Source organism: Lathamus discolor, chromosome 21 (genome assembly GCF_037157495.1).
Source record: "Lathamus discolor isolate bLatDis1 chromosome 21, bLatDis1.hap1, whole genome shotgun sequence".
Lineage (NCBI taxonomy): Eukaryota > Metazoa > Chordata > Aves > Psittaciformes > Psittacidae > Lathamus > Lathamus discolor.
Genome location: NC_088904.1, coordinates 3,599,193 through 3,624,895, shown reverse-complemented (window position 1 = coordinate 3,624,895; position 25,703 = coordinate 3,599,193). Strand labels below are relative to the sequence as shown.

The following is a 25,703-nucleotide window of genomic DNA, read 5'->3' as shown; positions in this document are numbered from 1 at the left end:
GCGGACTCACGGAGGCACCGCCTCTTTTAGCCGCGCAGCCAATCAGCGCGACGGGCTGTGGGGAGGAGTCCGGCCGGATGGATGAAAGAGCAAAGCGAGAATCAGGGCGTTGGGCGAGACCATGAATGTGGAGGGGGGGAGGGACGGAACAAATGGCGGTCGGGGTGCGGTGCTGCGCTCTAGGCCGCTCCCCCCTCCACCCCCGTCGGTTTCCTCCTGACCGGAGCGTGCTCTGCGGCCTGTCCGGTGTGAGCCGCGGGCAACCGGAGAACCGGCAGCGGGGCCCCGGTCCCGTCCCCCCCCCGGGAAGGAGCGGCGTGGAGCGGCCCGCGGCGGAACAACGTTCCCAGCAGCCCCTGCGTGAGGCCCCCGCGGCCGCCCCGGTGCCGCCCGTGCAGGCCGCGGCCGCGCCATGGACGACGAGGAGGAGACGTACCGGCTGTGGAAGATCCGCAAGACCGTCATGCAGGTGCGGGGTGAGGGGTGCGGGCCCCGGGGCCGGGGTCCCGGCCGTGCCCGTGCCCGCTCTCCGTTGACCCGAGCCGCGGCTCCCGGCAGCTGTGCCACGACCGCGGGTACCTGGTGACCCAGGACGAGCTGGACCAGACGCTGGAGGAGTTCAAGGCGCAGTTCGGGGACAAACCCAGCGAGGGCCGGCCCCGCCGCACCGACCTCACCGTGCTGGTGGCTCACAACGACGACCCCACCGATCAGATGTTCGTGTTCTTCCCGGGTGAGCGGCGCCGGGCCCGCGGGGCCGGGAGCGATGGGGGGGGGGGGAATGGGGATGGGGGGGGGGGGAAGGGGGGGGATGACGGGGGTGTAGGGGGAGGGTGGGGGTGGGGAGGGGGATGGGGGGGAGGGTGAGGTGGTTGGGAGGGCGGGGGAGGGAGGTGGGGGGGATGGGGGGATGAGGGGGGGGGTGGGGGGGTGGGGGGGGAGGGGGGTGGTGGTGGTGGGAGGGGGATGGGGGGGATTGGGGGGGGGAGGGAGGTGGGGGGAGGGGGTGCTCCCGGTGACCGCGGGTGGTTTCTCCCCCAGAGGAGCCCAAGGTGGGCATCAAGACCATCAAGATGTACTGCCAGCGCATGCAGGAGGAGAACATCACCCGGGCGCTCATCGTGGTGCAGCAGGGCATGACCCCCTCGGCCAAGCAGGTAGGAGGAGGCTGCCCCCGAGCCGTTGGGGACCGCGGTTCCTGCGTTACCTTTTGTACCTTAATCCAGGCTCTGGCTTTAAACCCCGGTGTGTTTAAGCACAGCAACAGGCTCTGGTTGCAGAGGGGCAGCCGGGAGGGGAAGGACGTGGGCGAGGGATGCGCTGTGCCCGTTTTGCCTGGGTGTGTGTGAGCACGAGCGTGCGCAGCAGCGCGTGTTTGCCGAGGAGCAGGGCCAGAGCCGTGCTGCCGCCTGACAGAGCTTTTCCCTGGCAGTCCCTGGTGGATATGGCTCCCAAGTACATCCTGGAGCAGTTCCTGCAGCAGGAGCTGCTGATCAACATCACCGAGCACGAGGTGAGCAGGAGCAGCCGCTGCTGTGGGCAGGGATTGGGCGCTTTCTCTGCCTTCCCAACCTTCCAGCCTCTCTCCCCTTTCACAGTTGGTCCCAGAGCATGTTGTCATGACGAAGGAAGAAGTAACGGAGCTGCTGGCCAGATAGTATCCTTTGTGCCTGCCCTCCCTGCTCTGGAGCCACGCGTGCTCGTTCGGGCTGGGAGTGATCCCACCCGTCCGTGCCGGTTTGTCGCTCTGTCCCTGCGGCAGGAGCCTCTCCTTGACTCTCTGCAGTAAGCTGAGGGAGAACCAGCTCCCGCGCATCCAGGCTGGCGATCCCGTGGCCCGGTACTTCGGGATAAAGCGTGGCCAGGTAAGAGAGAAACAGCCTCAGGGAGCAGTTCCCTGCGGGCAGGGCGCGGGGGGCAGATGCTCTGCGGGGGTTCAGAGCTCTCAGAGGCAGGAAGGGCGTCTCTTCCAGGTGGAAAAGCTGCTGTAAGTTGGGAATCGAGAGGTGTGAGCCTCGCACATCCCTGGCTGTGGGGAGCTGGGTGAAGGGGGGAGCTGGGTGCTGACAGGGGCCGAGTGCACTTGGGTCGGGCAGGGAGCCCTGCAGGGGAAGCCCCACAGGTTCTCTCCCTCACCACTCCTTTCTGTTGGTGTTCCAGGTAGTGAAGATCATCAGGCCGAGCGAGACTGCGGGCCGGTACATCACCTACAGGCTGGTGCAGTGACACGGAGCTACCGGGTAAGGGCAGCGCCTGAGGCTGCCACTGAAGCGTTCCGGCATGGACTGGAAGTAGCTGCCTCCGGGAGAAGCTTATCTCGGCTTTCAATTGCTTGGGGGGGGAGCTGTTGGTGAGCAGACAGAGCAGAGCATGGCTGAGGGGGATCGCATCCCCAGTTCTCTTTCTTCCAGGTGTGGAAGAGCTGGGTGACTCCTCCTGATCTCCCCATCCGCCAGCACTTGGACACCTGCCTCTGCAGAGCTGGCCAAGCAAACCCTCTCTCTGCATTGCCCCTACTTGGCCTCGTGCCTTGTTTGCCAGCGCGGACGTTGCTGTAACTCCTTGCTCTGGACTCGAGCCATGGAAGTTACCTGGAGCAGCACAAGCGTGCAGGGAGGAAGCGAGTGGCAAAAGGCCTTTGCTTTCCTGTTCTGTTCTATAGACTCTTGTTTGAATAAAGGTTTGCACTCCCATTGCTCCTCGCTGCTGCTCCTCAGCCTCTCCCTGGGGCAAACCCCCCCCAGCCTTGGCACCTCCCTGCACTTGTTGCATTCAGAGCCTTGCTGCTGAAGCTCTGATTCATTTTTGGACATGGCCAAGCCCAGAGCTCTCCCTGCGGCCTCAGCCTTTTATCCCTGCCTTGGTTCCCTTCTCCTGCCCTGTGGCCCTCGGCTGAGGCCTCGCTGTTCCCATTCCGCAGAGCAGTCGCTCATCACCCTCCATCACTTCCATCTCTTCCAGGTCTCTCGAGGGCGTTTTAAGCTGGAAACCCTCGAGTGCTTCTGGTGCTCAGGCCCCTGCGGTCGGGAGGACTCGGATCTCCAGGCCAGGGGTGGGAACACAGGGATTTTATTCCTGGCAGCGTGTCAATCCCAACACGTGCTCACGGGTGTGTTGGAACAAACAGCTCCGCTGTTCCTGTGCTGAATCCACACACAAACACAAGGTACCCGTTGCCACGGGAAGCTCAAGCACAGCTTTTGTCCCCCCCCCTCACTCACACTCATTGTCACCCACCCTCCCAAACACGCCTGGTACCGCCTGTGGTGCAGTGCGGGAGCAGGAGCCGGCCCTCGGCCTCCTTCCTCTCGCCACCCTGGAATGACTTGGAAAAATCATGGAATCAGAACAGTTCGGGTTGGAAAGGACCTCAGGATCATCCAGTTCCAACCCCCTGCCATGGGCAGGGACAGCTCACCCTAGGCCATGTCCCCTGAGGTTCTGTCTAACCTGGCCTTGAACACTGCCAGGGGTGGAGCATTCACTGCTTCTTCCCAGTGTCCTGGTGCTGCGCTGCGGAGCAGGATGTCCCTCGGGCATCCCTCGCTCTTCTTCAGCTCAGTTCTAAACCATTTCCCTGGGGTTTGTGTGAGCCTTTACCTGCTCTGCTGAGACACTGTTCCCACTGCTCTGGAGAGCTCCAGCAGTGACCCCCTGTGCCAGGATGCATCCTGAGGGGAGCTGATGGATCAGTTCCATACAATCGGGTCCTGGCTGATTGTTGGGAAACAGCTTTGGATTCATGCAGTTCCTTCAGCACCAGGGACTGTGAGGAGCTGCTGTGAGCTGCCCTTGTGCATCCATCCATCCATCGTGGCCTTCACTCAGTGACAGCAGGATGCAGCCCAGGTACGAGCAGGGTGAGAGGAGGCAGCAGCTTCCAGCTCTTCATAAGCTCCGAATGTACTCATTTCTCTGTGCTTCAGTGCAGAACAGTCAGAGCTTTCAAACACTTTGGTCTCGTTTAACCCTTGTCAAGCCAGCGGAGGTAGTGGAGTCATGGTCAAGGCAGTGGTAAAAGGAGAAGCCTCTTACACTGGTAGGGCTGTGACTCGCCTCAGGCCATGGGGGTCCTGAGGAAGAGGAGGAGGAGGAAGCATCGCCCCTCAGTGACCTGCTCCCCACCCGGCTCCATCTCCAGAGGGCACAGGTGAGGTCCTGGACTCGCAGCTCAGACTTGTGGAGACCAAATGTGGCCCAGAGCAACCCCTGTGAGTGATGGGGCCCTGCAGCAGCACAGCCTGGCCCTGAGCGCGCTCACAGCCTGCGGCTGCTCCTGGCGTGGCTCCCGCTGAGCAGGCAATGCCCCTAAATACAAGCAGCGATGCGGAGGGAGGGCACGTAACGGGCTCGGATGTGCTGAGGCAGTAAATGCATCGCTGGGCTTTGGGTGCCTGGTACAGCCCTTTGTAAAGGATGAATGTACCTGGCACATGCTGCAGCCTGAAGCTGAGGCTGGCTCTGTGCAACAAGGGTGCCGGTGGCTTTTACCCGGCCCCAGCGCCCCTTGGGCCGTGTCCCCTTCCCAGGGAGCTGCTCCCCAGGCTTGGCCTTGCCCATTGTCCATGCAGCGCCCTTCTCCCACCGTCAGGAATGTCCCCGTGTCTCCCAGCTGCAGCCAGGCGGAGGACGGGACCCTCAGACCCATCCTAGCTCCACGGCTGCAGTGGACGTGCAGTGGGGTTAAGGAGCGCACCGAAAACGAGACCCGGCTTCAGGCTCCTTCCCAGTCCCGAGCAGCCAGCGAAGGGGCTGCCCTGCTCCAGCGCCTTCCCTCCAGCCTCATGCATTGCGCGGGGGCTCCCAGCAGGCGCAGACGGACCCCAGGGACCCTCCGGGAGCCGCGGGGCTCAGCGGGTTCATGGCAAAGCTCCCGCAAGGGTCACGTCCCCCCCCGCCGGTCCCTCCCCACCGCCCACAGCGCCCGGATGCGGCGCTCTCCGCTGCGGCAGCGGGGCGGCAGCGCCCGGGTCATTCGGCATCGCTGTGCTGCTCCCCCGGGGCGCAGCGCGGAGCGGAGCCCTCCGCGTCCGAGGGGTCGGTGCTGCAGCTGCGGCTCCGCGGCCCCTCGCTGCCGTCCTCGCAGCCCGCAGCATCCTCGGTGCTGGTCTCGCTCTCCTGCTGGGTGAGGCGGAGCCGGGCGGCGCCGTGCGCGGCCCCCAGCGCGTCCCCGCTGTCCTCCAGCTCCGAGTCCGAGTCGACGGAGCGGTCCCCGGGCTCTGCGGGACACGGGGAGCCCTGCAGGGAAGAGGCGCAGCGGTGAGGGCGCGGAGCGGGAGGGATCGTGGCTCCACAACGAGTTCAGGGGGGAAATATCCCTGTGGAAAAGCGTGTGAGCGCCGTATCCCCGCCTGCCGCTGTCCCGGGACACAAAACCCTCACAAGGGGAGTGGGGATGCGATGGAGCAAGGCAGGTTTTGCAAGGGAAGGGCAATGGTGTTGCCTGGCCCCATCGCACCGTACGGGACAGTGGGGATGGGGAACGTCACCCGGGTAGCAGAGGGTATGTGGAGGAGCCGCTCCAGGCTGGGTGTCCCCTATGGGTGCTCCCTTCCCCAGGCTCGTACCAGCTCAGAGCAGGTCCCTGCCTCCCCTGTGCCATCCGGAGCGTGTTTGGTGCAGTCGCTCAGCGCCGCCGGCTCCTTGCTCTCAAAGATGGTGGGGTAGAAGATGATGAGCGCCTCAATGATGCGAGACTGGTGTGGGTAATCCACCAGCGAGGACAAGGAAATGGTGGCGTCCGTGGGCCTCGGGCGCATCAGCGTTGGCCCGAAGACGATGCCCAGGTTGCTTGAGGTCATTTTGTTGTCCTGTTCCACTTCCACGATCCTGCGGAGGGGGAACTCGTGAGGAAGGAAGCAGGGAGAAGGGATGCGTGGATGGGCAGGGTGCAGCCAGGCTGGAGGAGAAGCTGGGTTGGTAACAAAGGGGTCCCCTCGGGGCACACAGGAGCTTCTGAGATGTGCCTGTGGCCATGGATCTATCCCCCAGCACCCAGGTGCTGTCCCCATGGGACCAGTGGGGAGGATCCCATCCTTATCCTTATCCTTATCCTTATCCTTATCCTTATCCTTATCCTTATCCTTATCCTTATCCCATCCATCCCCCTCCCACCCCCGGACCTGCCCCTCTCACCTCCTCAGGTGCTGCAGCAGGTACTGCAGCGTGGCCATGTTCTCCCGGGGCAGCTCCTTCAGCAGCTCCTTCAGCTTCAGCACCAGGTTCAGCACCACCCTGTCGGTGTCGGCTCCCTTGTCCTCCAGCTCAGGGCCCCCTTTGCCGCTCCTGCCCTTGGCCTCGCCTCCCTGCAAGCTCTCCTTGGCCAGGCCCATCAGCTCGTTGTACATGCGGAAGGGCATCAGGGGCTCCGGGAGCTGCAAGCAAGAGCAGGGGACGTGGTCCAGGTGCTCCGTGAGACCCGGACGCATCCCGTGCTGTTGAGCTGAGGAAACCTGGAGCCTGTCTACAGCAAGGAACCATCCCTGTGGTTGCAAACCACACTACCCACAAGGTAAGGGTTGGTTATCCATCGCCTGGAGCATGGCAATCAGCCTGGCCAATCAGTATGGGTGAAGCTCAAGCAAAAAGCATCGTTTGATCCACAAGGAATGGGCTGTTCCGGGTGGAGAAGACAGGATGAGGGCACAGCCCGCAGCAAAGGTGGGGATGCACGAGGTGGAAGCTCTTGCTTTGATGTCTGCACAGAGCAGCACTGAACTAATGGGTGGTGCTGGGCGGCTGGAGGAGCTTCCCGGGTGCTGGAAGCTGAGGGATTTCGGGACAGGCTGCCCCGGAGCAGGGCCCCTCCAGCCCTGCACTTCCCAGAGGGACTTGAGCCCCGTTTGTCTGCAGCGAGGGGCTGGATCCGGGCCCCTCGTCTCTTTCCACCCTCTCTCCACAGCAGCAATTCCAAGCCTGGGAATGCCGGGAGCAGCCCCCTGAGCCCGGCTCCGTGCACCGGGGCCCCTGTGCAGCGCTGCAGCAGCCCAGGGACAGGCAGCACCGAGGGGCTGAGCTGCGGGGGGAGGAAGCTGCCTCCTCCCTGTGGCTGGTGGAGGATGTGGGTGATGGTGTCGACAGGAGGCAGAGCTGCCGGAGCAGCGCCAGGGGCTCAGCACCCATCAGAGCCCACCCCAGGCTGAGCTGAGGGGCTCAGCACCCATCAGAGCCCACCCCAGGCTGAGCTGAGGGGCTCAGCACCCATCAGAGCCCACCCTAGAGTGAGCAGAGGGGCTCAGCACCCATCAGAGCCCACCCTAGAGTGAGCGGAGGGGCTCAGCACCCATCAGAGCCCACCCCAGGCTGAGCTGAGGGGCTCAGCCCTGCTCCTGCTCGGGGGCCCATGGGCTCTTTGCTGTCACTTCCCCTTTCATGCACCCGGTTCCCTGTTGAGGAGGGGAGGAGGGATTCGGGTTCCCTGCTCTGGGTGCCCCGCGGGTGCCGATGCTGCAGCGGTGCTGGAGCCCCGTGGGGCGGTTCTGGCCACCTCTGCCCTGCCTCCCGCAGCAGAAGGTGTCCCCGGCACCGTACCTGCCTCAGGTAGAGCTTCAGGACGTTGCTGATATCATGGGGGGAGGCCTGGGACAGCTCCACCAGCTCCTTCCCGTTCTCAAACGCTTGGCAGAGCTTCTCCACGCGGGTCTTGACGCCGTTAACTCTGTAGATGCCCTGCAAAGGAGAGAAAAGCGGGGCGGAAGCAAGGGGAGATGCTTCCCTTTAGGTGTGCATGGGACCGGGGAGCTTCTGCCTCCCACCCTCTCCTTTTGGGGCTGGAATCCCTCCCAGAAGCCAGTCTGGACGGTGCCGTTATGGGAAAGAGGGAAGCAACAGAAATGGGTTTCCAAGCACAGCGTTTGGGCCAAGTTTATGAGCTGGGACTTTCTGGGTTCCCGTCTCCTAGGAACCTGCAGCCTGGTGCTTTCCATGGCAAGCGAAGGGGGTTCCAAGGGAAAGCAGCTGAGAAGAAAAAGGGAAGAGGGACTTCGTCACCTTGGTTTTCAGTGCCCGCTTCTCAATCTCGGCGATGCACTTCTTGATGATGAAGGGGATGCCATCGGCGCTGCTCTGAGAAGCCTTTGTGAAGTCCTGCCCAAAAAGCTGCAGCTTCCCTTGGAGCTTCTTGTGCCCGCACTGGATGGCCAAGGATTCCAGGCACTTCTTGTGGCAGGCCAGGTTGCACTGGAAAACAAAGGGAAAAGGCACGGAGGTGGGAACAGCTCCATGGGTCAGGAAGGACGGCAGCCACCAGGCATTGCCCACACTGAGGAGCTCCGGGAGCACGATGGCAGAGAGGAAAATGCCTTTGTGGAGACACGGCAGGACCCCCCCCACAGGAGGAGCATCTTCCTGAGCACAGCTTGGAGCTGGGATAAGGAAGCGGATGAGGGGACCATGCGCAGGTCATGGGGAGGACACCCCGCTGCCGGGATACCTGGGTATCCACCTGGATCTACCCGGATAGCCACCACTTCTCCCAGCTTTACCTCCTCACATTCTGCTCCCTGGAAGTAAACGTAGCTGTTGCACTCCCGACACTTGGAAGGGGTACGGAGCTTCCGCAGCCGATGGGTCTGGGCAGCCTTGGATAAGCCAATGTTTCGGAAAGGCCCCGTTGGAGCCGTCATCTCCGGGGTGATCCCATTGATGCCTGGGAGCAGAACGAAAGGAAATGCTCCTGAGGATGCAGGATGAGCCAAGCTGGAATCGCAGGATGGTTTATATCAGAAGGGAGCTTAGAGCTCCTCCAGCTCCAACCCCTGCCATGGGGACCCCTTCCACTGGAGCAGCTTGCTCCAAGCCCTGTGTCCAACCTGGCCTTGAGCACTGCCAGGGATGGGGCAGCCACAGCTTCTCTGGGCACCCTGTGCCAGCGCCTCAGCACCCTCACAGGGAAGAGCTTCTGCCTAAGAGCTCATCTCAGTCTCCCTTCGGGCAGGTTCAAGCCATTCCCCTTGGCCTGTCCCTACAGGCCCTTGTCCCAAGCCCCTCTCCAGGTTCCCTGCAGCCCCCTCAGGCTCTAAGGTCCCTCCTTAAGGAGCCTTCTCTGCTCCAAAAGGCAGCTCTATGGGCTCCTCGTGTGCTCACCATCGGGTACCCTCGGTTACCTCCAGAACTCCTGAATGTGGGAGAAGCCAGCCCAGAACTGGCTTTGCCTGTGGGTGCTCAGCAGGACCCTGCACCGTCACGTACCCTGCTCAAAGGGGGCCGTGTTCTCATCCTTCTCCTCCAGCTCCTCGCTGGAGGATGCGGTGCCGTTGGAAGACAAGCGCTGGAGCTTGTGGCTGAACTCCCCTGGCAAAAGGAAACCCATGAGCTGATTCCTACAGCAATCCCTGTGGGAAAGGGGACACCAGGAGCCAGCAGGGGCTGTGCAGGGGGGCGGGCTGCAGCCAGGGAGTGTGAAGGTTCAGTGGTCCCTCACCCATCCCATCCCATCCATCCCATCCCCTCCCATCCATCCCATCCCACCCCCTCCCATCCATCCCATCCCATCCCATCCCATTCTCTCCCATTCCATCCCATCCATCCCATCCCATCTCATTCCCGCCCCTCCCATCCATCCCAACCCATCCCATCCATCCCATCCCATCCCATCTCATTCCCTCACATCCCATTCCATCCATCCCACTCCATCCCCTCCCAGCCTGTTGGAGGCTGGGATCAGAGCAGTTATTTACAACACTGTTATTATGAAGCAGATCAAAGTGCCAGGTCCCCCCTAATCCCAGTGCTCTGGTTTTAGGCTGATGGTGTTGGAGGGGAAGGACTCCCTGCCCTGGGCTGGTTTCGGTGTCTACCTGTGCTTGAGTCCAGGCTGCTGCCAGCCTCGGTCACGGAGGTTGGCCAGGATTTATGGACCTGGTGTCCTCTCCCACCTGCAGAAGAGAACACATCATCCATCTGGGACTGCTTCCTGTGCTCAGGAGAGAAACACAGGGGAACGGGCTGGACTGCGGGAGGCACTGAGATTCCTGAAGGAAGCTGCTTGGTTTCCTGCTGCCAGGCTGGTGGTGGCCTTGTGATGCCTTTGACGAGACACCCAGCAAGGGAAAGAGGGGCTGGGATGATGGAGAATGCTCTGGGTACCATCAGAGAGCCAAAGCCAAACCAGCCCATGGATCTGATTCGTGTCCTTCAGGAGGTTCAGCCTGCAGAGCTCCCAGCCCGCCCCAATGCTGCACAAACCCCCCAGTACCCACAGAGTTCCAGCTCTGCTCTGGGCCCATGGGATGCTGCGGGATGCTGTGAGCAGTGCCATTGGGAGCCTCTGCTCTGCCCCGGGCCCATGGGATGCTGTGGGATGCTGCAGGATGCTGTGAGCGGTGCCATTGGGAGCCTCTGCTCTGCCCCGGGCCCATGGGATGCTGCGGGATGCTGTGAGCGGTGCCATTGGGAGCCTCTGCTCTGCCCCGGGCTCACCTCTGCACTCGGCAGCCGTGGTCCCACCGTGCTGCTCCTTGGCTCCTGCTCCTCCTTCTGAGACAGCCCCGTCCTTGGGCAGCCCGGCTCCGTCAGCGCCGGCTCCCGATGGGAACTCAGTGTTGAAGCTGCCTTTCCGTGTCCGAGTGAAGGGGGACCTGGGGGTGGAAAGAAGGGGGAAAAGGGAACGTTTGAGCGGGTGAGGAGGGAGGAAAACCTTATTCACGTCTCCATCCGCCTGCCCTGGGATTCCTCTCCCAAACCCCAGGTAGCCTGTCCCATCCATGGGATGAGGATGTGTCCCAGATGGTCCAGCCCCATCTTTCCCCCATAGGAGCTGCCTCCAGGCCCACCGGGAGGTTGTGACAATGAAAATGAACCTAAACCAGGGCTGGTTTTCCCCTGTCCCTTCCTACCAGGCGTTGTGCGAGACGTAGGGCTCGAAGTCGTACTGGGTGTCGGGCTCGTCGCCGCGCTGGAGCTGCCTGACGTGCGAGGCGTACTGCTGGCCCGGGTCGTAGAGCTTGCTGCTCTCACACAGCGTCTGGAAGTTGACGGGCAGCGGAGCCGTCTGCATGTGCATGATCTGGTAGAAGGAGATCGTGGCCTAAAGGTAACGGGGGGAAGGACAGAGGTGAGCTTTGGGGAGCCTCGGAGCAGCCTCCGGTGTCTGGAAGGGGCTATAAGGATGCTGGAGAGGGACCTTCAGCAGGGACTGGAGTGATGGGACAAGGGGTGATGGGTTCAGACTGAAACAGGGGGAGTTCAGGTTGGATCTAAGGCAGAAGCTCTTCCCTGTGAGGGTGCTGAGGCACTGGAATGGGTTGTCCAGAGAAGTGGTGAATGCTCCATCCCTGGCAGTGTTCAAAGCCAGGTTGGACAGAGCTTTGGGTGACCTGGTCTAGTGTGAGGTGTCCCTGCCCATGGCGGGGGGTTGGAAGTGGATGATCTTAAGGTCCTTTCCAACCCAAACCATTCTATGGTTTTATGGAGGAGATGGGAAGTCAGGAGCAGCTCTTGGCCTGCAGGCTCAAGCCTTGGCTTTTCAGAGCACAAGGGAATGAAAGGAGCTCCCCATCCACCCGGACCTCATCTGAAACAGGGGCAGCCAAGCCAGGTCTGCTGGGGGCAGGCAGCTCCGACCCTCTCCTGAGCAGGGCACGGCCGCCTCTCGTCCTGGGGCTGAGCCAAGCGAGCTCCGCTCACCAGCTTGATGACCTGGTCGCTCTGCTTGATCATTTCATGGATCTGGCGCAAGGAGTTCACTTTGGTGTCCTCCAGCTCCTGCTTCTGCGTGTTCGCATCCGCAACGCAGGTCCGATACGTGGCCATTGCCTCTTCCGCCTGCGAGAGCACGAGGTGGAAACAGGTCATGGATGGGGAGAACAAGGAGAGAGAACGTCTCTGGAGAGCAGCTTTGGACCCCTCTAGGCATTCCCGTGCCGCTCGGCTCCGTGCGAGCACAGCAAGGGGCGAGAAGGCTCTTGCCAGGCTCATCCCGTATCCAGAGCCCGCGTTCCCACCTTGTTCTTGGCTTCCTCTTCCAGCCGCCTCTTCTTGTCCAGGGTTTTGGTGGTGATGCTGCTGGCGGGGCTCTGCTGCTCTTCTTCTGCTTTCACCGCCACGTACTTGGCCTTGTCGTGCTCCTCGCTGCGCTGCATGTAGGTCTGCTTGGCCTTGCGCAGGTTCGCCTCTGCCTCTTGCTGCCAGCGAAACAGTGACCCATGGTGAGCACTGCCCTATGCGGGGGGTTCTTATCTCCCCCATGTGCCCCTGGTGCCCCCCAGCGCAGCCGCACACAGCACCCAACGCTGCTGGAGAGGGGCCGAGCGCAGCATCCTCAAGGGGGTACTTGCCATGGGATGCTCCAGACCAGCCCCGGGCAGCACAAACCCGGTCCTGTCACTCACCAGCTTCCTCTGCGCCCGGTGCCACTGCTCCTTGATCTCCTTCCTCCTCTTCTCGTGTTCCAGGCGTCTCATTGAGAGCGGCTGCACCAGGGAGAAACGGCCCCGCGTTGGTCTGAGCCGCGCTTCCCTTCGCAGGGAGAAGTGCCCTGCGCTGGCCGTTCCCATCGCATCCCGGGGACGGGGGAATGCTCCTCGGATGAGGCGGAGGCCACCAAGGTGCTGATTCACTTGCAGGGGGGCTCTCCTGGGCCCTGTTTTCTAACCCCTCCATGCCCTCAGCAACCGGCTGGGAGCTTGGGCAAGACCTGAGCCGGGTGCGCTCACCTGCAGGAAGGTTTGCTGCTGCAGGGTGCTGGCAGCCTGCAGGACCGACGTCGCGTGCTCCGTGTCCTGCTCCAGGGTCAGCAGGTAGATGGACAGGAAGGGCATGTTGGCCTGAGGGAGGAGCAAAGGCATCACCCTGAGCCCGGCACCGGGAGCCGAAGCATCCTCCGGTGCTGCCTTCGGGGATGCGGAGCCGGAGGTGATGCTGGGACGCGTGGACTGTACCTCCTGGCTGAAGGTTTGCTTGCAGCTATTGGCCATCTTCTGAAACCCTTTGGCAAACTCCATCTCTGGAAGAAAAGGGTTGGAAGTGAGGAGACATCCGGGATGCCCTCGCAGCATCGCTGCCCACAGAGGACCTCGACCTGTTCTGATGCTGCCGTGAGGGGCTCAGCCCCACTCGGGAGAGCCCCCCCCCCGCAGTGCTGCCTGCCTCACCCAGCGTGGTCCTTTTCTCCAGGTATCCCATGAGGTCCTTCATGTACTTGGAGATGTTCTTGGCGTACTGGAGGGCAGCGTCCACCCCCCCCTCGCAGCGCTGCAGGAGCACATCCACTTCCTCGGCAGGGGCACAGCCTGCGGTGGGGCGAGGAGGAGGAAGGTGGGGAGGCAGGCACTGGATGTGCTGGGGTCCTGCTGCTCTCCTGCCAGCCCCAGCTCAGCCCCGTGCCCTGCCACCCCGGACCCTGACCCACAGCCTCACCCGTGGCATAGCTCTCCATAGCTGAAGGCAGGCCATCTCCTCCAGGCCCGGGGATGCCCCCGTAGAGGTTCTCCATAGTCTGGGAGTTGGGAAAGAAAAGGGAATGCTGAGATAAGAGGAAGGGGAGTAGCCGGAGGGGCTGGTGGATGGAGAGACCCGGAGCTGCTGGAGCCTTTCTGCTGCTGCTGGAGGTCTGCTGTGCCCAGCCTGTGGCCCTATGGAAAGGCTGGGAGCAAACGGGAATGCCACTGGGGAAACACCTTGCTCTGTGCTCACACCAGCCTGGGGCAGACCTAAGGAGAGCACCCAGAGCCCTGTTTCCTGCCTCCATCCCTTCCCAAGCCACCTTGCCCATTGGATCCTGCTCCCACTCTGGGAAGTGGAGCGGGCCCCACTCACCTGGTTCTGGATGGAGAGGATGGTGCTGCTGTCCACCTCCCCCATGAGGAACTCGGACACGCTGCGAGAGAGGAGCAGGGCTGCGCTCAGCAGAGGGGTCACTGACACCCCCCAACCCCGCGCCCCATGGAGAGGGCGAGGAGCCGCAGGGCTGGGTTCAATGGGATCAGCTCAGCCCCACACGGTGGGGTCCTGGAGGAGGAGCAGAGCTGGGCCCATCACTGGGGACGGGATGGGACGCGGATGCTGGGGGCTCAGGCGGGCTTTGGTGCGGGTGCCTGTGGCAGGAGGGGTGCGTGTGCCCTGCTCGTGGGGTCCCCGAACCCACCACCACGGGGACAGGGCCATGGGGTCCATCTTGGGGGGGTGGCTGGCTCGAAGGCCCTTACGTGCTGCTGAAGGACACGGCGATGGTCTCCACGGCCTTCTCGAACTCCCGCTTGTCCGCCTCATTGTTGGATTCGTAATGGAAGCCTGGAAAGGAGGACACACGGGAGCTGTGTCAGCGCTGTCCTTCCCTTGGCTCCTGCTGACCCCTGCTGTGGGGCTGGGGCTGGGTTGAGCTCCAGGGAGCATTGGGATGTAGAGGATCACCCCTATGGATGTGATGCCTCTGCCCCCCATCTCCCCCCTGCCAGCATCACTTGGCTCACGCTTCTCTTTATTCCCATTACCCAGGGCTCTGGACAAGTGCTGCTGAGCCTGGACCTGTTCCGGAGCCTCCAGGGTCTACCAGAGCCCCCGCTCCATGGCGGGATGAGACGGCTTCCTCCAGGAGGGCTCTCACCCATGGCCAAAAGAGGAACCAGTGCAGGCACCGGCACAGGCCAAGGCTCCTCTGGGCTGGTGAGGGGCTGGGATCTGCTCCCCTGCTCTGCCCCGCGGATGCGGCAGCCTCTTCTTGCCCCATCCCAGCCCTGTGTGGGGCCAGCCCCACGGCGAACCCCCTGTCACCCACCACGAGGCTTCCTGTGCCCTCGTGGTTGCTGTTTGGTGTCCAGGAAGCGGCGGGTGATGCACGCTGTTGTTGTGCTCTGCCTGCGGTTAGCGCGGCCGTCCCCTCCCCGGGGGTGGCTGCAGGCGGGCGCTGAGCCCCAGCGGGGCTCTGGCTCCATAAGGACTCAGCTCTGGCCACGCTCTGTGCCGGGAGCAGGAGCCGATCGTGGAAGTGGTTTTCCTGCGGCCGTGCTTGGAAAGCCCCCGGCAGGGATCCGGGCTCCGTCATTTCTGACTCTAAAGCCTAAACCACAGCAAGCAGCAGGCGATGCTCCCGCTCCCTGTCCCCGTCCGTGGGGCAGCTCCACCCACAGCAGCCCCGCCATGGGGTCCCCCCACACCCCAGCACGGGGCCCAGCCCCATCCTCTCACCCTTGACCCTGGAGATGAGGGTCCCGGCAGCCGTCAGGGTCTCGAGGGTGTTGAGCAGCGGGTACTTGCCGATGACCTGGCGCAGGACGCGCAGGGTCTCACCCAGGCACTCGTGGGCCAGCGGCCGCTGGGGCTCTTTGGGGTCTGTGAGAGGGGGGGGTCTGAACTGATGCCACATCCCTGCCCCATGTCCCTGCCCCACATCCCTGCCCCATCCCTGCCCCATGTCCCTGCCCCACATCCCTGCCCCACATCCCTGCTCCATGTCCCTGCCCCACATCCCTGCCCCATATCCCTGCCCCACATTCCTGCTCCATGTCCCTGCCCCACATCCCTGCCTCACATCACTGCCTCACGTCCCTGCCCCACGTCCCTGCCCCATGTCCCTGCCCCATCCCTGCCTCACATCCCTGCCCCACATCCCTGCCCTGTCCCTGCCCCATGTCCCTGCTCTCCAGATCCCCACTCCCATCCCTAACAGCCACCCTCTGGACAGGGTCCCGACAGGCCCCCAGACCACACAGCCCATCCCCTTGGTTTTGGGGCTTCGCAGGACCGATACGGCCACTCCTGCTGCCTGCAGGCCTCTGCTCCCACCCCGGCCGTGTCCAGCCCGACCTTCCAGGCATTTTTTCCTCCGCAGTAACTTTTTCCCTTGAAAGCGGTTCGGGAATTTCCTCCTCGCTTCCGCCCCTTCCTCCCCCCGGGATGGGCTCTGCCGGCTGCCGGCAGGGATGCAGCAGCTCTGTCCTGCTGCCGTGCCCATCCTTGGGCTCCAGCTGCCAGTCCCGGGGGTCCAGCCCGGCTCCCCCCTGGCTCAGTGCCGGTGCCATGGCACGGGGCTGGGCGCCGGCAGCGTGAGGAGGTGAGGAGCCTCCCATAGGGAAGTGCTGGGGTGGGGGACTGACACCCCACAGGCTAAACCTGCCCCACATCCCGGCCCCTGACTGGGGTCAGGAAGGGGTTTCCAGGGTTTCCTCCATTTCCCGAGTGGGAATTGTGGGGATCAGCAGGGTAGGGAATGGGAATGGGGCTGGATGGGTTCAGAGGAGAGCTGGACGCTCCAAAGCCATGGCAACATCCCACAGGTCAGCCCCAACCTCTCCCTATCTCTTTGCCAGTGGCAATGGCACCATCTCGGCCATCCCAAACCGGGTCCAGCCGTAACTGTGGAACCGGGCAGTGGATGTCACCTTCCTGCTCAGGGCCGTTTCCTCCCTGCCCAGACCTTTGCAGTGATCTTACGGCATCACCCCCCGGCAGCGCAGAGCCCAGAGCCATGGGGCAGACCCCTGGGGCTGTGGTTTCCACAGCGAGCGGGGATGTGCCAACATCATTGCCGAGCCAGAGCCCAAACCACGGCACCGCGTGAACACCCCCAGCCCCACCTCACCGCCGCCGGGACCACGAGATCACCGCATCCCCTTCCCCTCCCCTGCCCCACGGCCCTGCACCCACGCTGGGACACGACCCTATGGGTCGCGCTGGGGCCGTGCCCGGTGCCCCACGGGGCCCCGACCGGCAGCTGGCACCGCCGCGCTGTAAACAGGAAAACGGGCGGATGAAAATAGCTCGCGGGCAGGAAGCGGCGTTATCCCGGCCCCGAGCGACCGGCAGCCACCCACGGCCCCCCCGCCGGTCCCGGTCCGCTTCCTGCACGGGGCCCGGCTGCGCCCGGGGTGCGGATGGATGCTCCTGCGCTCATGCCGGCACTCACCGTCCCGCAGCACCACGTCCCGCAGCTTCTCCAGGGCATCAGCGAACCGGGCCACATGCGCCAGGAGCTGGGAGATGTCCTCCGTGTCGATGAAGGGGCCCTCCCCGCCGTCCATGGGGCTGTAGGAGGAGGACGTGGGGGTCCTGTGGCCCTTGGGCACGGCCCTGGGGCCGGCCGGGGTGAGGGGGAAGCCGGCGGCGCTGGCGTGGCGGCTGAGGCTGGTGGGGCGCTTGAGGGTGCCCATGGTGCTGGGGCTGGTGCTGAGCTTGGAGCTGGCCGGGGGCAGCTCCCCCAGGCTGGAGCCGGGTGCTTCCAGGCAATCCTTGCGGGAGAGGTCCTGGGGAGCAGGGAGGAGCGTGAGGCTGGGACCCCGGCGCAGGCAGGGGGCAGGCAGCACCCGGGACCCCCGGTGCCTCCCGGCTGTTATCTGAGGGGCTGTGCCTCAGGTTCCCCGTGCAGGCGTCCCGGCAGAGCCCGGGGGTGATCCCGGCCGGGTCCAGCCATCCCCACATCCCCTCCACCGCAGCTCCCTGCGGATCAACGTCCCCAGCGCAGGGGTTTTGCAAAGCAGCATCGCCTCTGAAGCCACAGGCCAGGAGCCAGCTCGGTCCCCACATCTGCCCCTGTGGGCCCCACTGGCCCCTGCCATCACCTATGGGTCCGGGTTTGTCCTGGGAGGCACACAACAACCATGTGGGTGACACTGCCCTGACTCCACCAGCACCCAATGTACCCACTGTGCCGGAGCTCCCCGTCCCCATCGGGCCATGGCGCAGCTGAGGAGCCGGCCCCACCACCTCTTCCTCTTTCTCAGCCTGCCCCATCCCCGGGTCGGGCACAGCCCCAGTTTCCAGGGGTAAAATTGCCCCAGGGAGGGGTCGGTACCAGCCCCGGGGACCACGACCCAGTGAGGGTCCTTGTGGCACAGGGAGGGGAGCCCCGTTGCTCATCCAGCATCTTCCATCAGCAGCCCTCAGGCACTCTGGTGTGAGACGAGTGCGCTGGGTCTCAGCATCCCCAGCCGGGCACTGCTGCCTCAGTGGGACCAGAGCCCATCTTTGGTACCGGGGCAGACACCAAACCCTGTGGGCAGCTGAGGCTGCTGCGGGTGAGACTGAACCAGAGCAGCTCAGCCCCCCGGGACCAGCCAGACCAGCAAAGGGGGTGCCCGAAGACCCCCCCCTGCAGTGGCTGGGGCCAGTCCTTGAGAACCCATCCGCGTCCCCGGGGACCCCGGTTCCTCCCAGCCGTACCGTCAGCCGCACGGCAGGCGCGTGGGGCAGCGAGTCCAGGGAGCCTTTGGGTGCTCTGGCATTGCCCGTCCGGCGGCGCCCGGCCGAGTAGGGGCTGTAGCTCCTCCTGCCACCGGCCCGGCCCAGCATCCCTCCGTCTGCCACCCATAGGCCCCTCTCCCGAGGGGTCAGGGATAGGGCCCGGTGCCCCTTGCTATGGAGCCATGGGCGGGCTGTCGGCCCCGTGTCACCGGCCCCATCTCTCCCCATGCTCTGCGGCTGGGCGCAGGCGCGGGGCAGGCAGTGCCGGGGTGCGTGGAGGAGCCCCAGCTACCGGCCAGCCCCACTTCCTCCTGCTCCCCTCCTGCTCCGGGGGGGCCACAAATACATGAATACACAGCAGAGCCGGGGCACCGGGGCTGCCCAAGCCCCCCACTCCTGTCCCTGCCCTCTGGGGGTGTCTTTGCCCTCCCCATACCCTTGGCCACAGCCCCGTGCCTGGGCTCCCCTGCCCTTTGCCACATTCCCTGTGGCTGCTCTATCCCCTTCATCTGCGGCAAAATCCCCCAGGCGCAGTGGGCAGGGTCTGTCTCTGCCTCCCTCCTCCTCCTCCTCCTCCTCCTCGCAGACCCCTGCCCACACCCAGGTCCCTCTCCCAGCCTGCGGCTCTTCCCAGCATCTCCACGGGCACCGTGGCCCCTTGGCCCCGTGGCCCCAAGGCCCGCAGGTCGCCGTGGGCTGACAGGGGACACTCACCGGCAGGGTCTGCGGGACGGGGCTTCCTGCCCGGCTCTTCTTGGAGATGGAGGGGGTTTTCATCAACTCCCGCTTCTTCCGGGAGAACATCGCTCCGGGGCGGCCGAGCCGCTGCCCCCGGGCCCCGCTGCCCTGCCCTGCCCGGCTCCGGCTCCGGTTCCTCACCGTCCCGGCCACATTCGCCGGGGCCAACTGTCAGGAGGGCGCGTGTGACGCCGCCTTATTTCCTCATCGGCTTCACAGCCCAACCTGAAACAGGAAAAGCCCCAATGAGCACCCAGGGCGCCTCGCTGGGGGGGGGGGGGGGGGGGGGGAAAAGGGGGACCCCGGCTGCCCCTCGGGGTTGTGGGGGGCTTGGGCCCAGGGCTGCAGAGAGGGGTCTGTGGGGGGCAGAGACCCCCACTCTGCAGAACAGGGGTGGCCCCCAGGCCTCTGCGGGGTTCACCCCTGTTCGGGGGTGTCCATCACCCCGGGGAGGCAGAGCAGGGAGCACCCCATGGGTGGGCACCCAGAGCTCGGCATCGCGATCACCCCCAAGGGTCTGGCCCCAACTGCCCACGGGGGCCCCGCCACCCGTGACCCACGCACCTATGGGTGCTGCAGCCCCACGGGCGCCTGCTCACCCACGAGGGGGATCGAGAAACGCCGGGAGGGACGGGACGGGTCCGGGAGGGCTGTGAGGGACCCTCCGGGGGGCTGGGGGCAGGTGTGGGGGGTGTGTGGTGTGTTTCACCCCGGGCCCACCGAGGGGCTGCCTTCGTGGGACACAGACACGGACACGGAGGCTGCGGATCCCGATGTGCGTGTGCGGGGGGGGAGCGAGGTTGTCGCGTCCGTGTGTCCCGCGTGTGCGCGCACGTCTGTGTACACACGTGTAGGGGACGATGCACAAGCGTGTGCCCGCTATGGACGTGTGCGTGTGCGAGGCTGCGCCCTCGTGTGTCCGCGACGGGTCCAGCCCCAGCCCCGGTTCCCCCGGTCCCGGTGCCGGGGTGCGGGACCCCCCCCCCCCCCCCCCGCCCCCATCCCCGCGATCCGGGCGCTTCTGGCCTTATTTGGGCATTTCGGCCCCGTCCAATCAGCGCGGGGGAGAAGCGGGTCCGAGCCCCGCCCGCCCCGTCCCGCCCGCCCCGTCCTGTCCCGTCCCGTCCCGCTGCCGCTGCCCGCTCCGGTACCGGCTCCGCTGCGCTCCCGGCCATGAGCAGCTCCCAGTTCAACAAGGGCCCGTCCTACGGCCTCTCCGCCGAAGTCAAGAACCGGGTGAGCCGCGGCGGGGATAGCCCGGGACCACCGGGATGTGGGGGGCAGTCGAGGTCGGGGGTAACCGGGGCCACCGGGAGCCCTGGAGAGCCGGGTGTCCCGGTGCTGCCGCGGGGAGCGTGCTTGGATCCTGGGGTCCTGGAGAGCCGAGGGGTCCCGGTGCCACCGGGGGCAGAGAGCCGGGGTCCGGGAGGATGCAGAGCTGGGCATCCCCGGAGGACACGGAGCCGGGGGTCCCGGTGCGCCGGGGGCTCTGAGGGGCGGGGGGTGCCGGGAATGGGCTCCCGGTTCGGGGTGCCCTGGCCCTGCCCGCGGGGTCCCTGGGGGGTGTCTCGGGGGGACCGGGGCTGGGAGGGCTCCCAGGTACCGGCTTCCTCAGCCAGGTCCGTGCAGTGGCCGCTGTCGCTCTCTGCAAAGCCGGGGCCGGGGCTCCCGCCGCCTTTTGGAGCTTGTCCGCTTCCTGCTGCCCGCAGCTCCGCGGCCTTCTCCTGTGGGATGCTCCGACCCGCGGTGCTCGCTGGGGATGGGGCTGGTGGCCCCGCGGGGACCCCGGCAGGAGCAGCCCCCGGCCCGCACCGGCTCCTTGGAGCCTGGGACCCCCGGCGGGCACCCGGAGCCTTGCACCGAGCTGCTCTCCCGCAGGGTTCCCATCTCGGGGCCCGAAGGGAAAGGGGAACCGGTGCCTCCGGGTGCTGCAGGGTGCAATGAACCCCCTGACCGCCGGCATCCTCCACCGGGCCGATGGAGCCTCCTCTAGGAGCTGGGTGCTGGTGATGGGCAGCCCATGGCGCTCGGTGCCACCATCCATCCCTGCCCGCGCCGTGCCCCAGGCAGGGCCTGTGCTGCCGCGATGGGGGCACAGGGGTCCTGTGGGGCTGGGGGATGCAGCCACCCCTCCCCTGTGGCTGGGCTCCAGGGCACTGCTGCTGCCCTGGGCAATGGCGCAGGCAGAAGTTGTGGTGTTGGTCTGTGCCTGGCCTCGGGCGAGCTGAGGTTGAGCCCTGGTCACCCCAGGGCAGCCGGCGGTGGCTCTGCATGGCCATGGGGATGTGGCTGGGTTCTCCTTGCCCGGCCTTGCAGGGGTTTGCATTTCGTCACCGGCAGAAGACGGGTCCCTGCTTGCATCTGGGCTGGGCTGCACCCGCGCTGAGCGGGTGGACACGCACCGGAGCCTTGCTGCTGCGTGCTCCTGGGTGCTTCAGCTTGATTCAGCAAGACCTGAGCCAGTTTTACTGCCCCGGTGTCTGCTGCAGGCTGACATCACCCACTGGGAACCAGTCAAACCAGCGGCACTCTCCCAGTCAACGCCAGCCCTCGCGGACTGGGCTGTGGTGGGGTCTGCTCTGGGGCCGGTCCCCTCTGACCTGGTCCCATGCTGGCCATGGGGTGGGAAGAGGAACCTCTGCACTGGGAGGATGGTGAGATCCCCCGGCTGGGAGGCACGAGGTGTTGTGTGAACCTGACCTCAGCTGGACCATCCCTGCATCCCACCAGATGCATCCCAGCTGGACCGTTCCCACTCCAGGGATCCCAGCATGGTGTGGGATGGGTGAGAGGCCGGTGGCTGGCTTGCAGCCATCTCCGGGTGCCAGCTGAGCACAGGAGGGGCAAGGATCGGGCAGGACGGCTCTTGGGGCTTCCACCCATTCCAGTCTGGGAGCCTTTTCCCTCCCTGGTGGGCCAGGGCCCAGGCGACGCTGCCGGTGATGCTGCCGGCCCGGGCAGCTGGTCTCCATTTGGGAGGAGGCGTCCACATTCCTGGCATAGCCGCGGTGACCAAGGAATCTGCAGCGGCGCGTTCGGCCCCGCCAGAGGGGAGAGCATCGCATGGCCGGGGACCCCAGGGCTCAGTGGGGGACAGGGAACAGGGAGGAACGGGCCCTTGAGGGGGACATTTCCCTCCAGCCCTGGGGACAGTTCCTCCTCCTCCTCCTGGAATGGTTTGGAAGCTGCCGTGTGTGAGGGGCACTGTCCCTGTGCGTCTGATGGCAGCACCGTGCTCATGCTCCATCCCCATGCAAGGGGCACAGGCAGGGGCTGACCCTGAGCATCCCCCTCGCTGTCCCCCCCCAGCTCGCCCAGAAGTACGACCCACAGAAGGAGGCTGAGCTGCGGACGTGGATCGAGAGCGTCACGGGGCAGCAGATCGGGCCTGACTTCCAGAAGGGGCTGAAGGACGGGGTGATCCTCTGCGAGTGAGTCCTCATCCAGATGGGGATGGGGGACCCCCACCAGCCCTTGGGGTGGGATGGGTCTGCTGGATCCAGCCATGCCAGCGGGACCCATCAGATAACGGCAGCCAGGGTGACCCCCAAAGCGCCCGTGCTGGAGGAGCCCTGGGACCAGCAGGGATGTGGGGAGACCTGGGTTGGACCTTCCTGCAAGGGGCCTGTGCCCCACTGCAGCCCCGCTCCCCCTCTGCCTCCCTCCAGGCTCATGAACAAGCTGCAGCCCAACGCAGTGCGGAAGATCAACCGCTCGGCTCAGAACTGGCACCAGGTAGGTGCAGGCAGCCCGTGAGCCCCCGGCCCCTCTGCTGTCACCCGCAGGGGTCTCAGCCCTCTCCCCATGCCCGCAGCTCGAGAACCTCTCCAACTTCATCAAGGCCATGGCCAGCTACGGCATGAACCCCGTGGACCTCTTTGAAGCCAACGACCTCTTTGAGAGCGGGAACCTGACGCAGGTTCAGGTGTCGCTGCTGGCACTGGCGGGCATGGTGAGCACATGGGGACGAGCGGCCTGGGACGGGGCACTTGGGGAGGGTGAGAGGTTGGGGTCTCCCCATCCTTCCTCACTGCCCCTCCCCGGCAGGCCAAGACAAAGGGGATACAGAGCGGGGTGGACATCGGCGTGAAGTACTCGGAGAAGCAGCAGAGGAACTTTGACGAGGCCAAGATGAAGGCTGGGCACTGCGTCATCGGCCTGCAGGTGAGATGCTCCCGAGGGTGAGAGGGTCCCGGCTGTCCCCAACCCTCAGCACCATTGTGGCTCCAAGCATGGCTGGGGAGACCTGAGGCTTGAGGGATGTGGGGCAGTCTTGGCTCCATGTGAGCATCCCATGGCTGGGAGCCTGGGGAGCGCTGGCTGTGTCCCCTGGGATGGTAGGGGAAAAGGCACACGTGGGGCAGCTCTTGGTGCTCACTGGCCCCCTCCTTGTCAGATGGGCACTAACAAGTGTGCCAGCCAGTCCGGCATGACAGCCTATGGCACCAGGAGGCATCTCTATGACCCCAAGAATCAGATCCTGCCACCCATGGACCACTCCACCATCAGCCTCCAGATGGGCACCAACAAGTGTGCCAGCCAGGTGAGCCACCACGGCCGCGGTGGGGAGGGATAGCGGGGCACCAGAGCCGAGCCCTGCTCCATCCTGTCCTTCCAGGTGGGCATGACGGCTCCCGGCACCAGGAGACACATCTACGACTCCAAGATGGGCACGGAGAAGTGCGACAACTCCTCCATGTCGCTGCAGATGGGCTCCAACCAGGGCGCCAACCAGAGCGGTCAGGTCTTCGGCCTCGGCCGCCAGATCTACGACCCCAAGTACTGCCCACAGGGCAGCCAGGGCGAGGTGGCCAACGCCGCGGGCGACCCGAGTGGGGACCCCCCCGGGTACCACTACTACCGCGAGGAGGAGGAGAGCTACTGAGCGGGATGTGGCCCAGCCCCGTCTCGCACCATCTCATGTACAGACCCTGCGACATTCCAGCCTCTACTTCCGTCATTCCCTCTGTTTTAATTTTAAAATGGATCTATTTTTCTGAGCAAGGAAATAAAGACCCTGTTTCTAGAGAGGAGAACACCCGCTTCCTGCAGCCGGCAAGACCCCGAGGCCCTGGCACAGCCCCGGTGTTGGCTCTGGGAAGGCAGCGGATGCTCCAGCACCAAGGAGTGGATGGTTTCTCCTCCCACCCTACGATGGGGCAGGATACAGCTCCCACATCCCTTGGCAAAGCAGAAGGCAGCTGCTCTCGGTGCCGCTTCTCATCCCAGTGCTGAGCCCCATGGAGGAGAGGGGCTGAGGATGGTGGGATGCAGCGGGAGCATCGTGTGCTCTCCAGCGGCGAAGCTGGAAATGCTTCTGCGGCAGGACTCAGAGGGAGCTGGCGTGGCTGCAGGGCTGGGCTGGCAGCGGCATTCCCGGCACTCCCAGCACCGGCTGCAGCTCGGGAAGCCGCAGCGATGAGATCTTCTGCCAGGCTGGAGCCAAGGCTGACTCCCACAGCCGCATCCTGCGCCATGGGGTGATGCCCGAGGGGCTGGGAATGTTGGTGCAAGGTGCAGCCCCTGGCTATGCCCAGCGGCTGCGTCCCCTGCGGGGGGGTTAATGAAGATCCTCGTGTATGGAACCCTTGTTTTTAAGAAACCCCAACTGTTTTCACTTCAGCAGGAGCCGGGTTCTGGTGCAGGCTCCTTGCGTGCGTGCTCCGGGGGCTCCGTATTGCCCTGAGCGCAGGGACCAAACCTGGGTAGTGTCCCTGGAGCCCCAAGGGCTGTGTCCCAGCGGTGGCCCCATGCTCATGGCCCCAGCCCTGCCTGCAGGACCCTGTCTGGGCAGGGATCCACCTTTTGGGGTGAAACGCTGCGTTTCAGCGAGTCCAGGGCCATCGCTGCCACCCAGCACCCCAACAGCACCCCCGTGCGCCCCAGGGGCTCTGATGGGGTGGCTCTGGGACCCCGAGTGGGTGTAGAGGGGTGGGAGCTCTCCCTGTCTGCCTCCGAGGTGGGGGCCAGCACGGGTTCCAGCGGGGACCCCAGCGGGGTCTCAGGCTGGGCTGCAGCGCCCATGGCCGGGTTCCGCTGCCTCGGGGGTCTCAAGGGAGGGGTAACAGGGCAGGGCAGGGTGTGCTATGGACAAGGTGTGGCAGGGATGGAGATGAGGATGGAGATGAGGACGGGGATGGGGATGGGGACGGGGATGGGGACGGGGATGGGGATGGGGACGGGGATGGGGATGGGGACGGGCTCCGACCCCTCGCTCAGCCCCGTGTGACCCCGATTTCCCCCCAGCGCCGGGCAGGGCCCCTTTAAGATGCGTTTCCATGACGTCAGACTCGCGGCTACTTTGTAGAGCGGGGAGGGGCGGGGCCTCTTAAAGGGGCCGCGCGGTGGCGGAGGGAGCAGGTAACGGGGGGTCCTGGCTGGGGGGGGAGGGGCTGCTGGTCCTCGGCCGGGCTCCGGCTGCGCAGCGTGCCCCCGGGGCTGCCGCCACGTCCGCCCGTCCCCGTTACCCCCCCCCCCTCGGGTTGTCCCTGGCACCCCCCCCGTCCATTCACCTCCCCGTGACTCTGCACCGGGCCGGCGCGGAGCTCGGAGCGGCAGGGACCGGGGATGCCGGGGCTCCGGGGTGCCCCCCGTGGGGCGGCCGCCGGCGGATCCCGGTGTCCTGATGAGGCTGCCCCCGGTCCCGGCGCCAGCCGCTCCCCATCCCGGTGTCCCTCCAGGCCTGGGGCTCTGGGTCCTCCCTCGTTGCCTCTGCAGCGGGGTGGGCAGCACGGCCCCCCCAGGCCCCCTCAGCCCCCGGAGGAATCCCACCCCCCAAGGACCCCCTCTATGGGGCTGCTCGTGTCTGGCCCCGCAGGCAGATTAACCGGATTTCCCAGCCGGGATCCTAA

The 25,703-nt window shown here is 65.2% G+C and overlaps 3 protein-coding genes across 5 annotated transcripts; 2 read left to right on the top strand and 1 right to left on the bottom strand.

Moving 5' to 3' along the window:
* Positions 1-106: 106 nt before the first annotated feature.
* POLR2E (RNA polymerase II, I and III subunit E) lies at positions 107-2,693 on the top strand. Of its 2 annotated transcripts, none has more exons than XM_065658917.1 (8): positions 107-469; positions 559-733; positions 1,042-1,157; positions 1,433-1,513; positions 1,599-1,657; positions 1,787-1,865; positions 2,161-2,240; positions 2,412-2,693. In XM_065658917.1, exons 1-7 carry the CDS (start codon positions 413-415, stop codon positions 2,224-2,226), a joined length of 633 nt encoding a protein of 210 aa, XP_065514989.1. In that variant the 5' UTR covers positions 107-412; the 3' UTR covers positions 2,227-2,240; positions 2,412-2,693. The 2 variants fall into 2 exon arrangements, with proteins under 2 accessions (XP_065514989.1, XP_065514988.1); XM_065658916.1 differs by having other exon boundaries at positions 108-469; positions 2,397-2,693.
* Positions 2,694-3,803: 1,110 nt separating this feature from the next.
* Positions 3,804-19,054, bottom strand: ARHGAP45 (Rho GTPase activating protein 45). 2 transcript variants are annotated; one of them, XM_065658914.1, is made up of 22 exons: positions 18,829-19,054; positions 16,841-17,177; positions 15,124-15,267; positions 14,145-14,229; positions 13,756-13,816; positions 13,357-13,435; positions 13,092-13,229; positions 12,879-12,943; positions 12,654-12,764; positions 12,330-12,410; positions 11,943-12,122; positions 11,626-11,763; positions 10,836-11,026; positions 10,420-10,577; positions 9,798-9,875; positions 9,190-9,291; positions 8,484-8,647; positions 7,990-8,178; positions 7,531-7,668; positions 6,136-6,374; positions 5,568-5,829; positions 3,804-5,238 (listed from the first exon to the last, which is right to left on the bottom strand). In XM_065658914.1, exons 1-22 carry the CDS (start codon positions 18,916-18,918, stop codon positions 4,972-4,974), a joined length of 3,297 nt encoding a protein of 1,098 aa, XP_065514986.1. In that variant the 5' UTR covers positions 18,919-19,054; the 3' UTR covers positions 3,804-4,971. The 2 variants fall into 2 exon arrangements, with proteins under 2 accessions (XP_065514986.1, XP_065514985.1); XM_065658913.1 differs by lacking the exon at positions 18,829-19,054 and adding an exon at positions 18,094-18,363.
* Positions 19,055-19,942: 888 nt separating this feature from the next.
* On the top strand, positions 19,943-23,880 carry CNN2 (calponin 2). Its single transcript, XM_065658915.1, has 7 exons — positions 19,943-20,088; positions 22,162-22,283; positions 22,521-22,587; positions 22,667-22,804; positions 22,900-23,016; positions 23,249-23,395; positions 23,471-23,880. Exons 1-7 carry the CDS (start codon positions 20,026-20,028, stop codon positions 23,735-23,737), a joined length of 921 nt encoding a protein of 306 aa, XP_065514987.1. The 5' UTR covers positions 19,943-20,025; the 3' UTR covers positions 23,738-23,880.
* Positions 23,881-25,703: the final 1,823 nt, after the last annotated feature.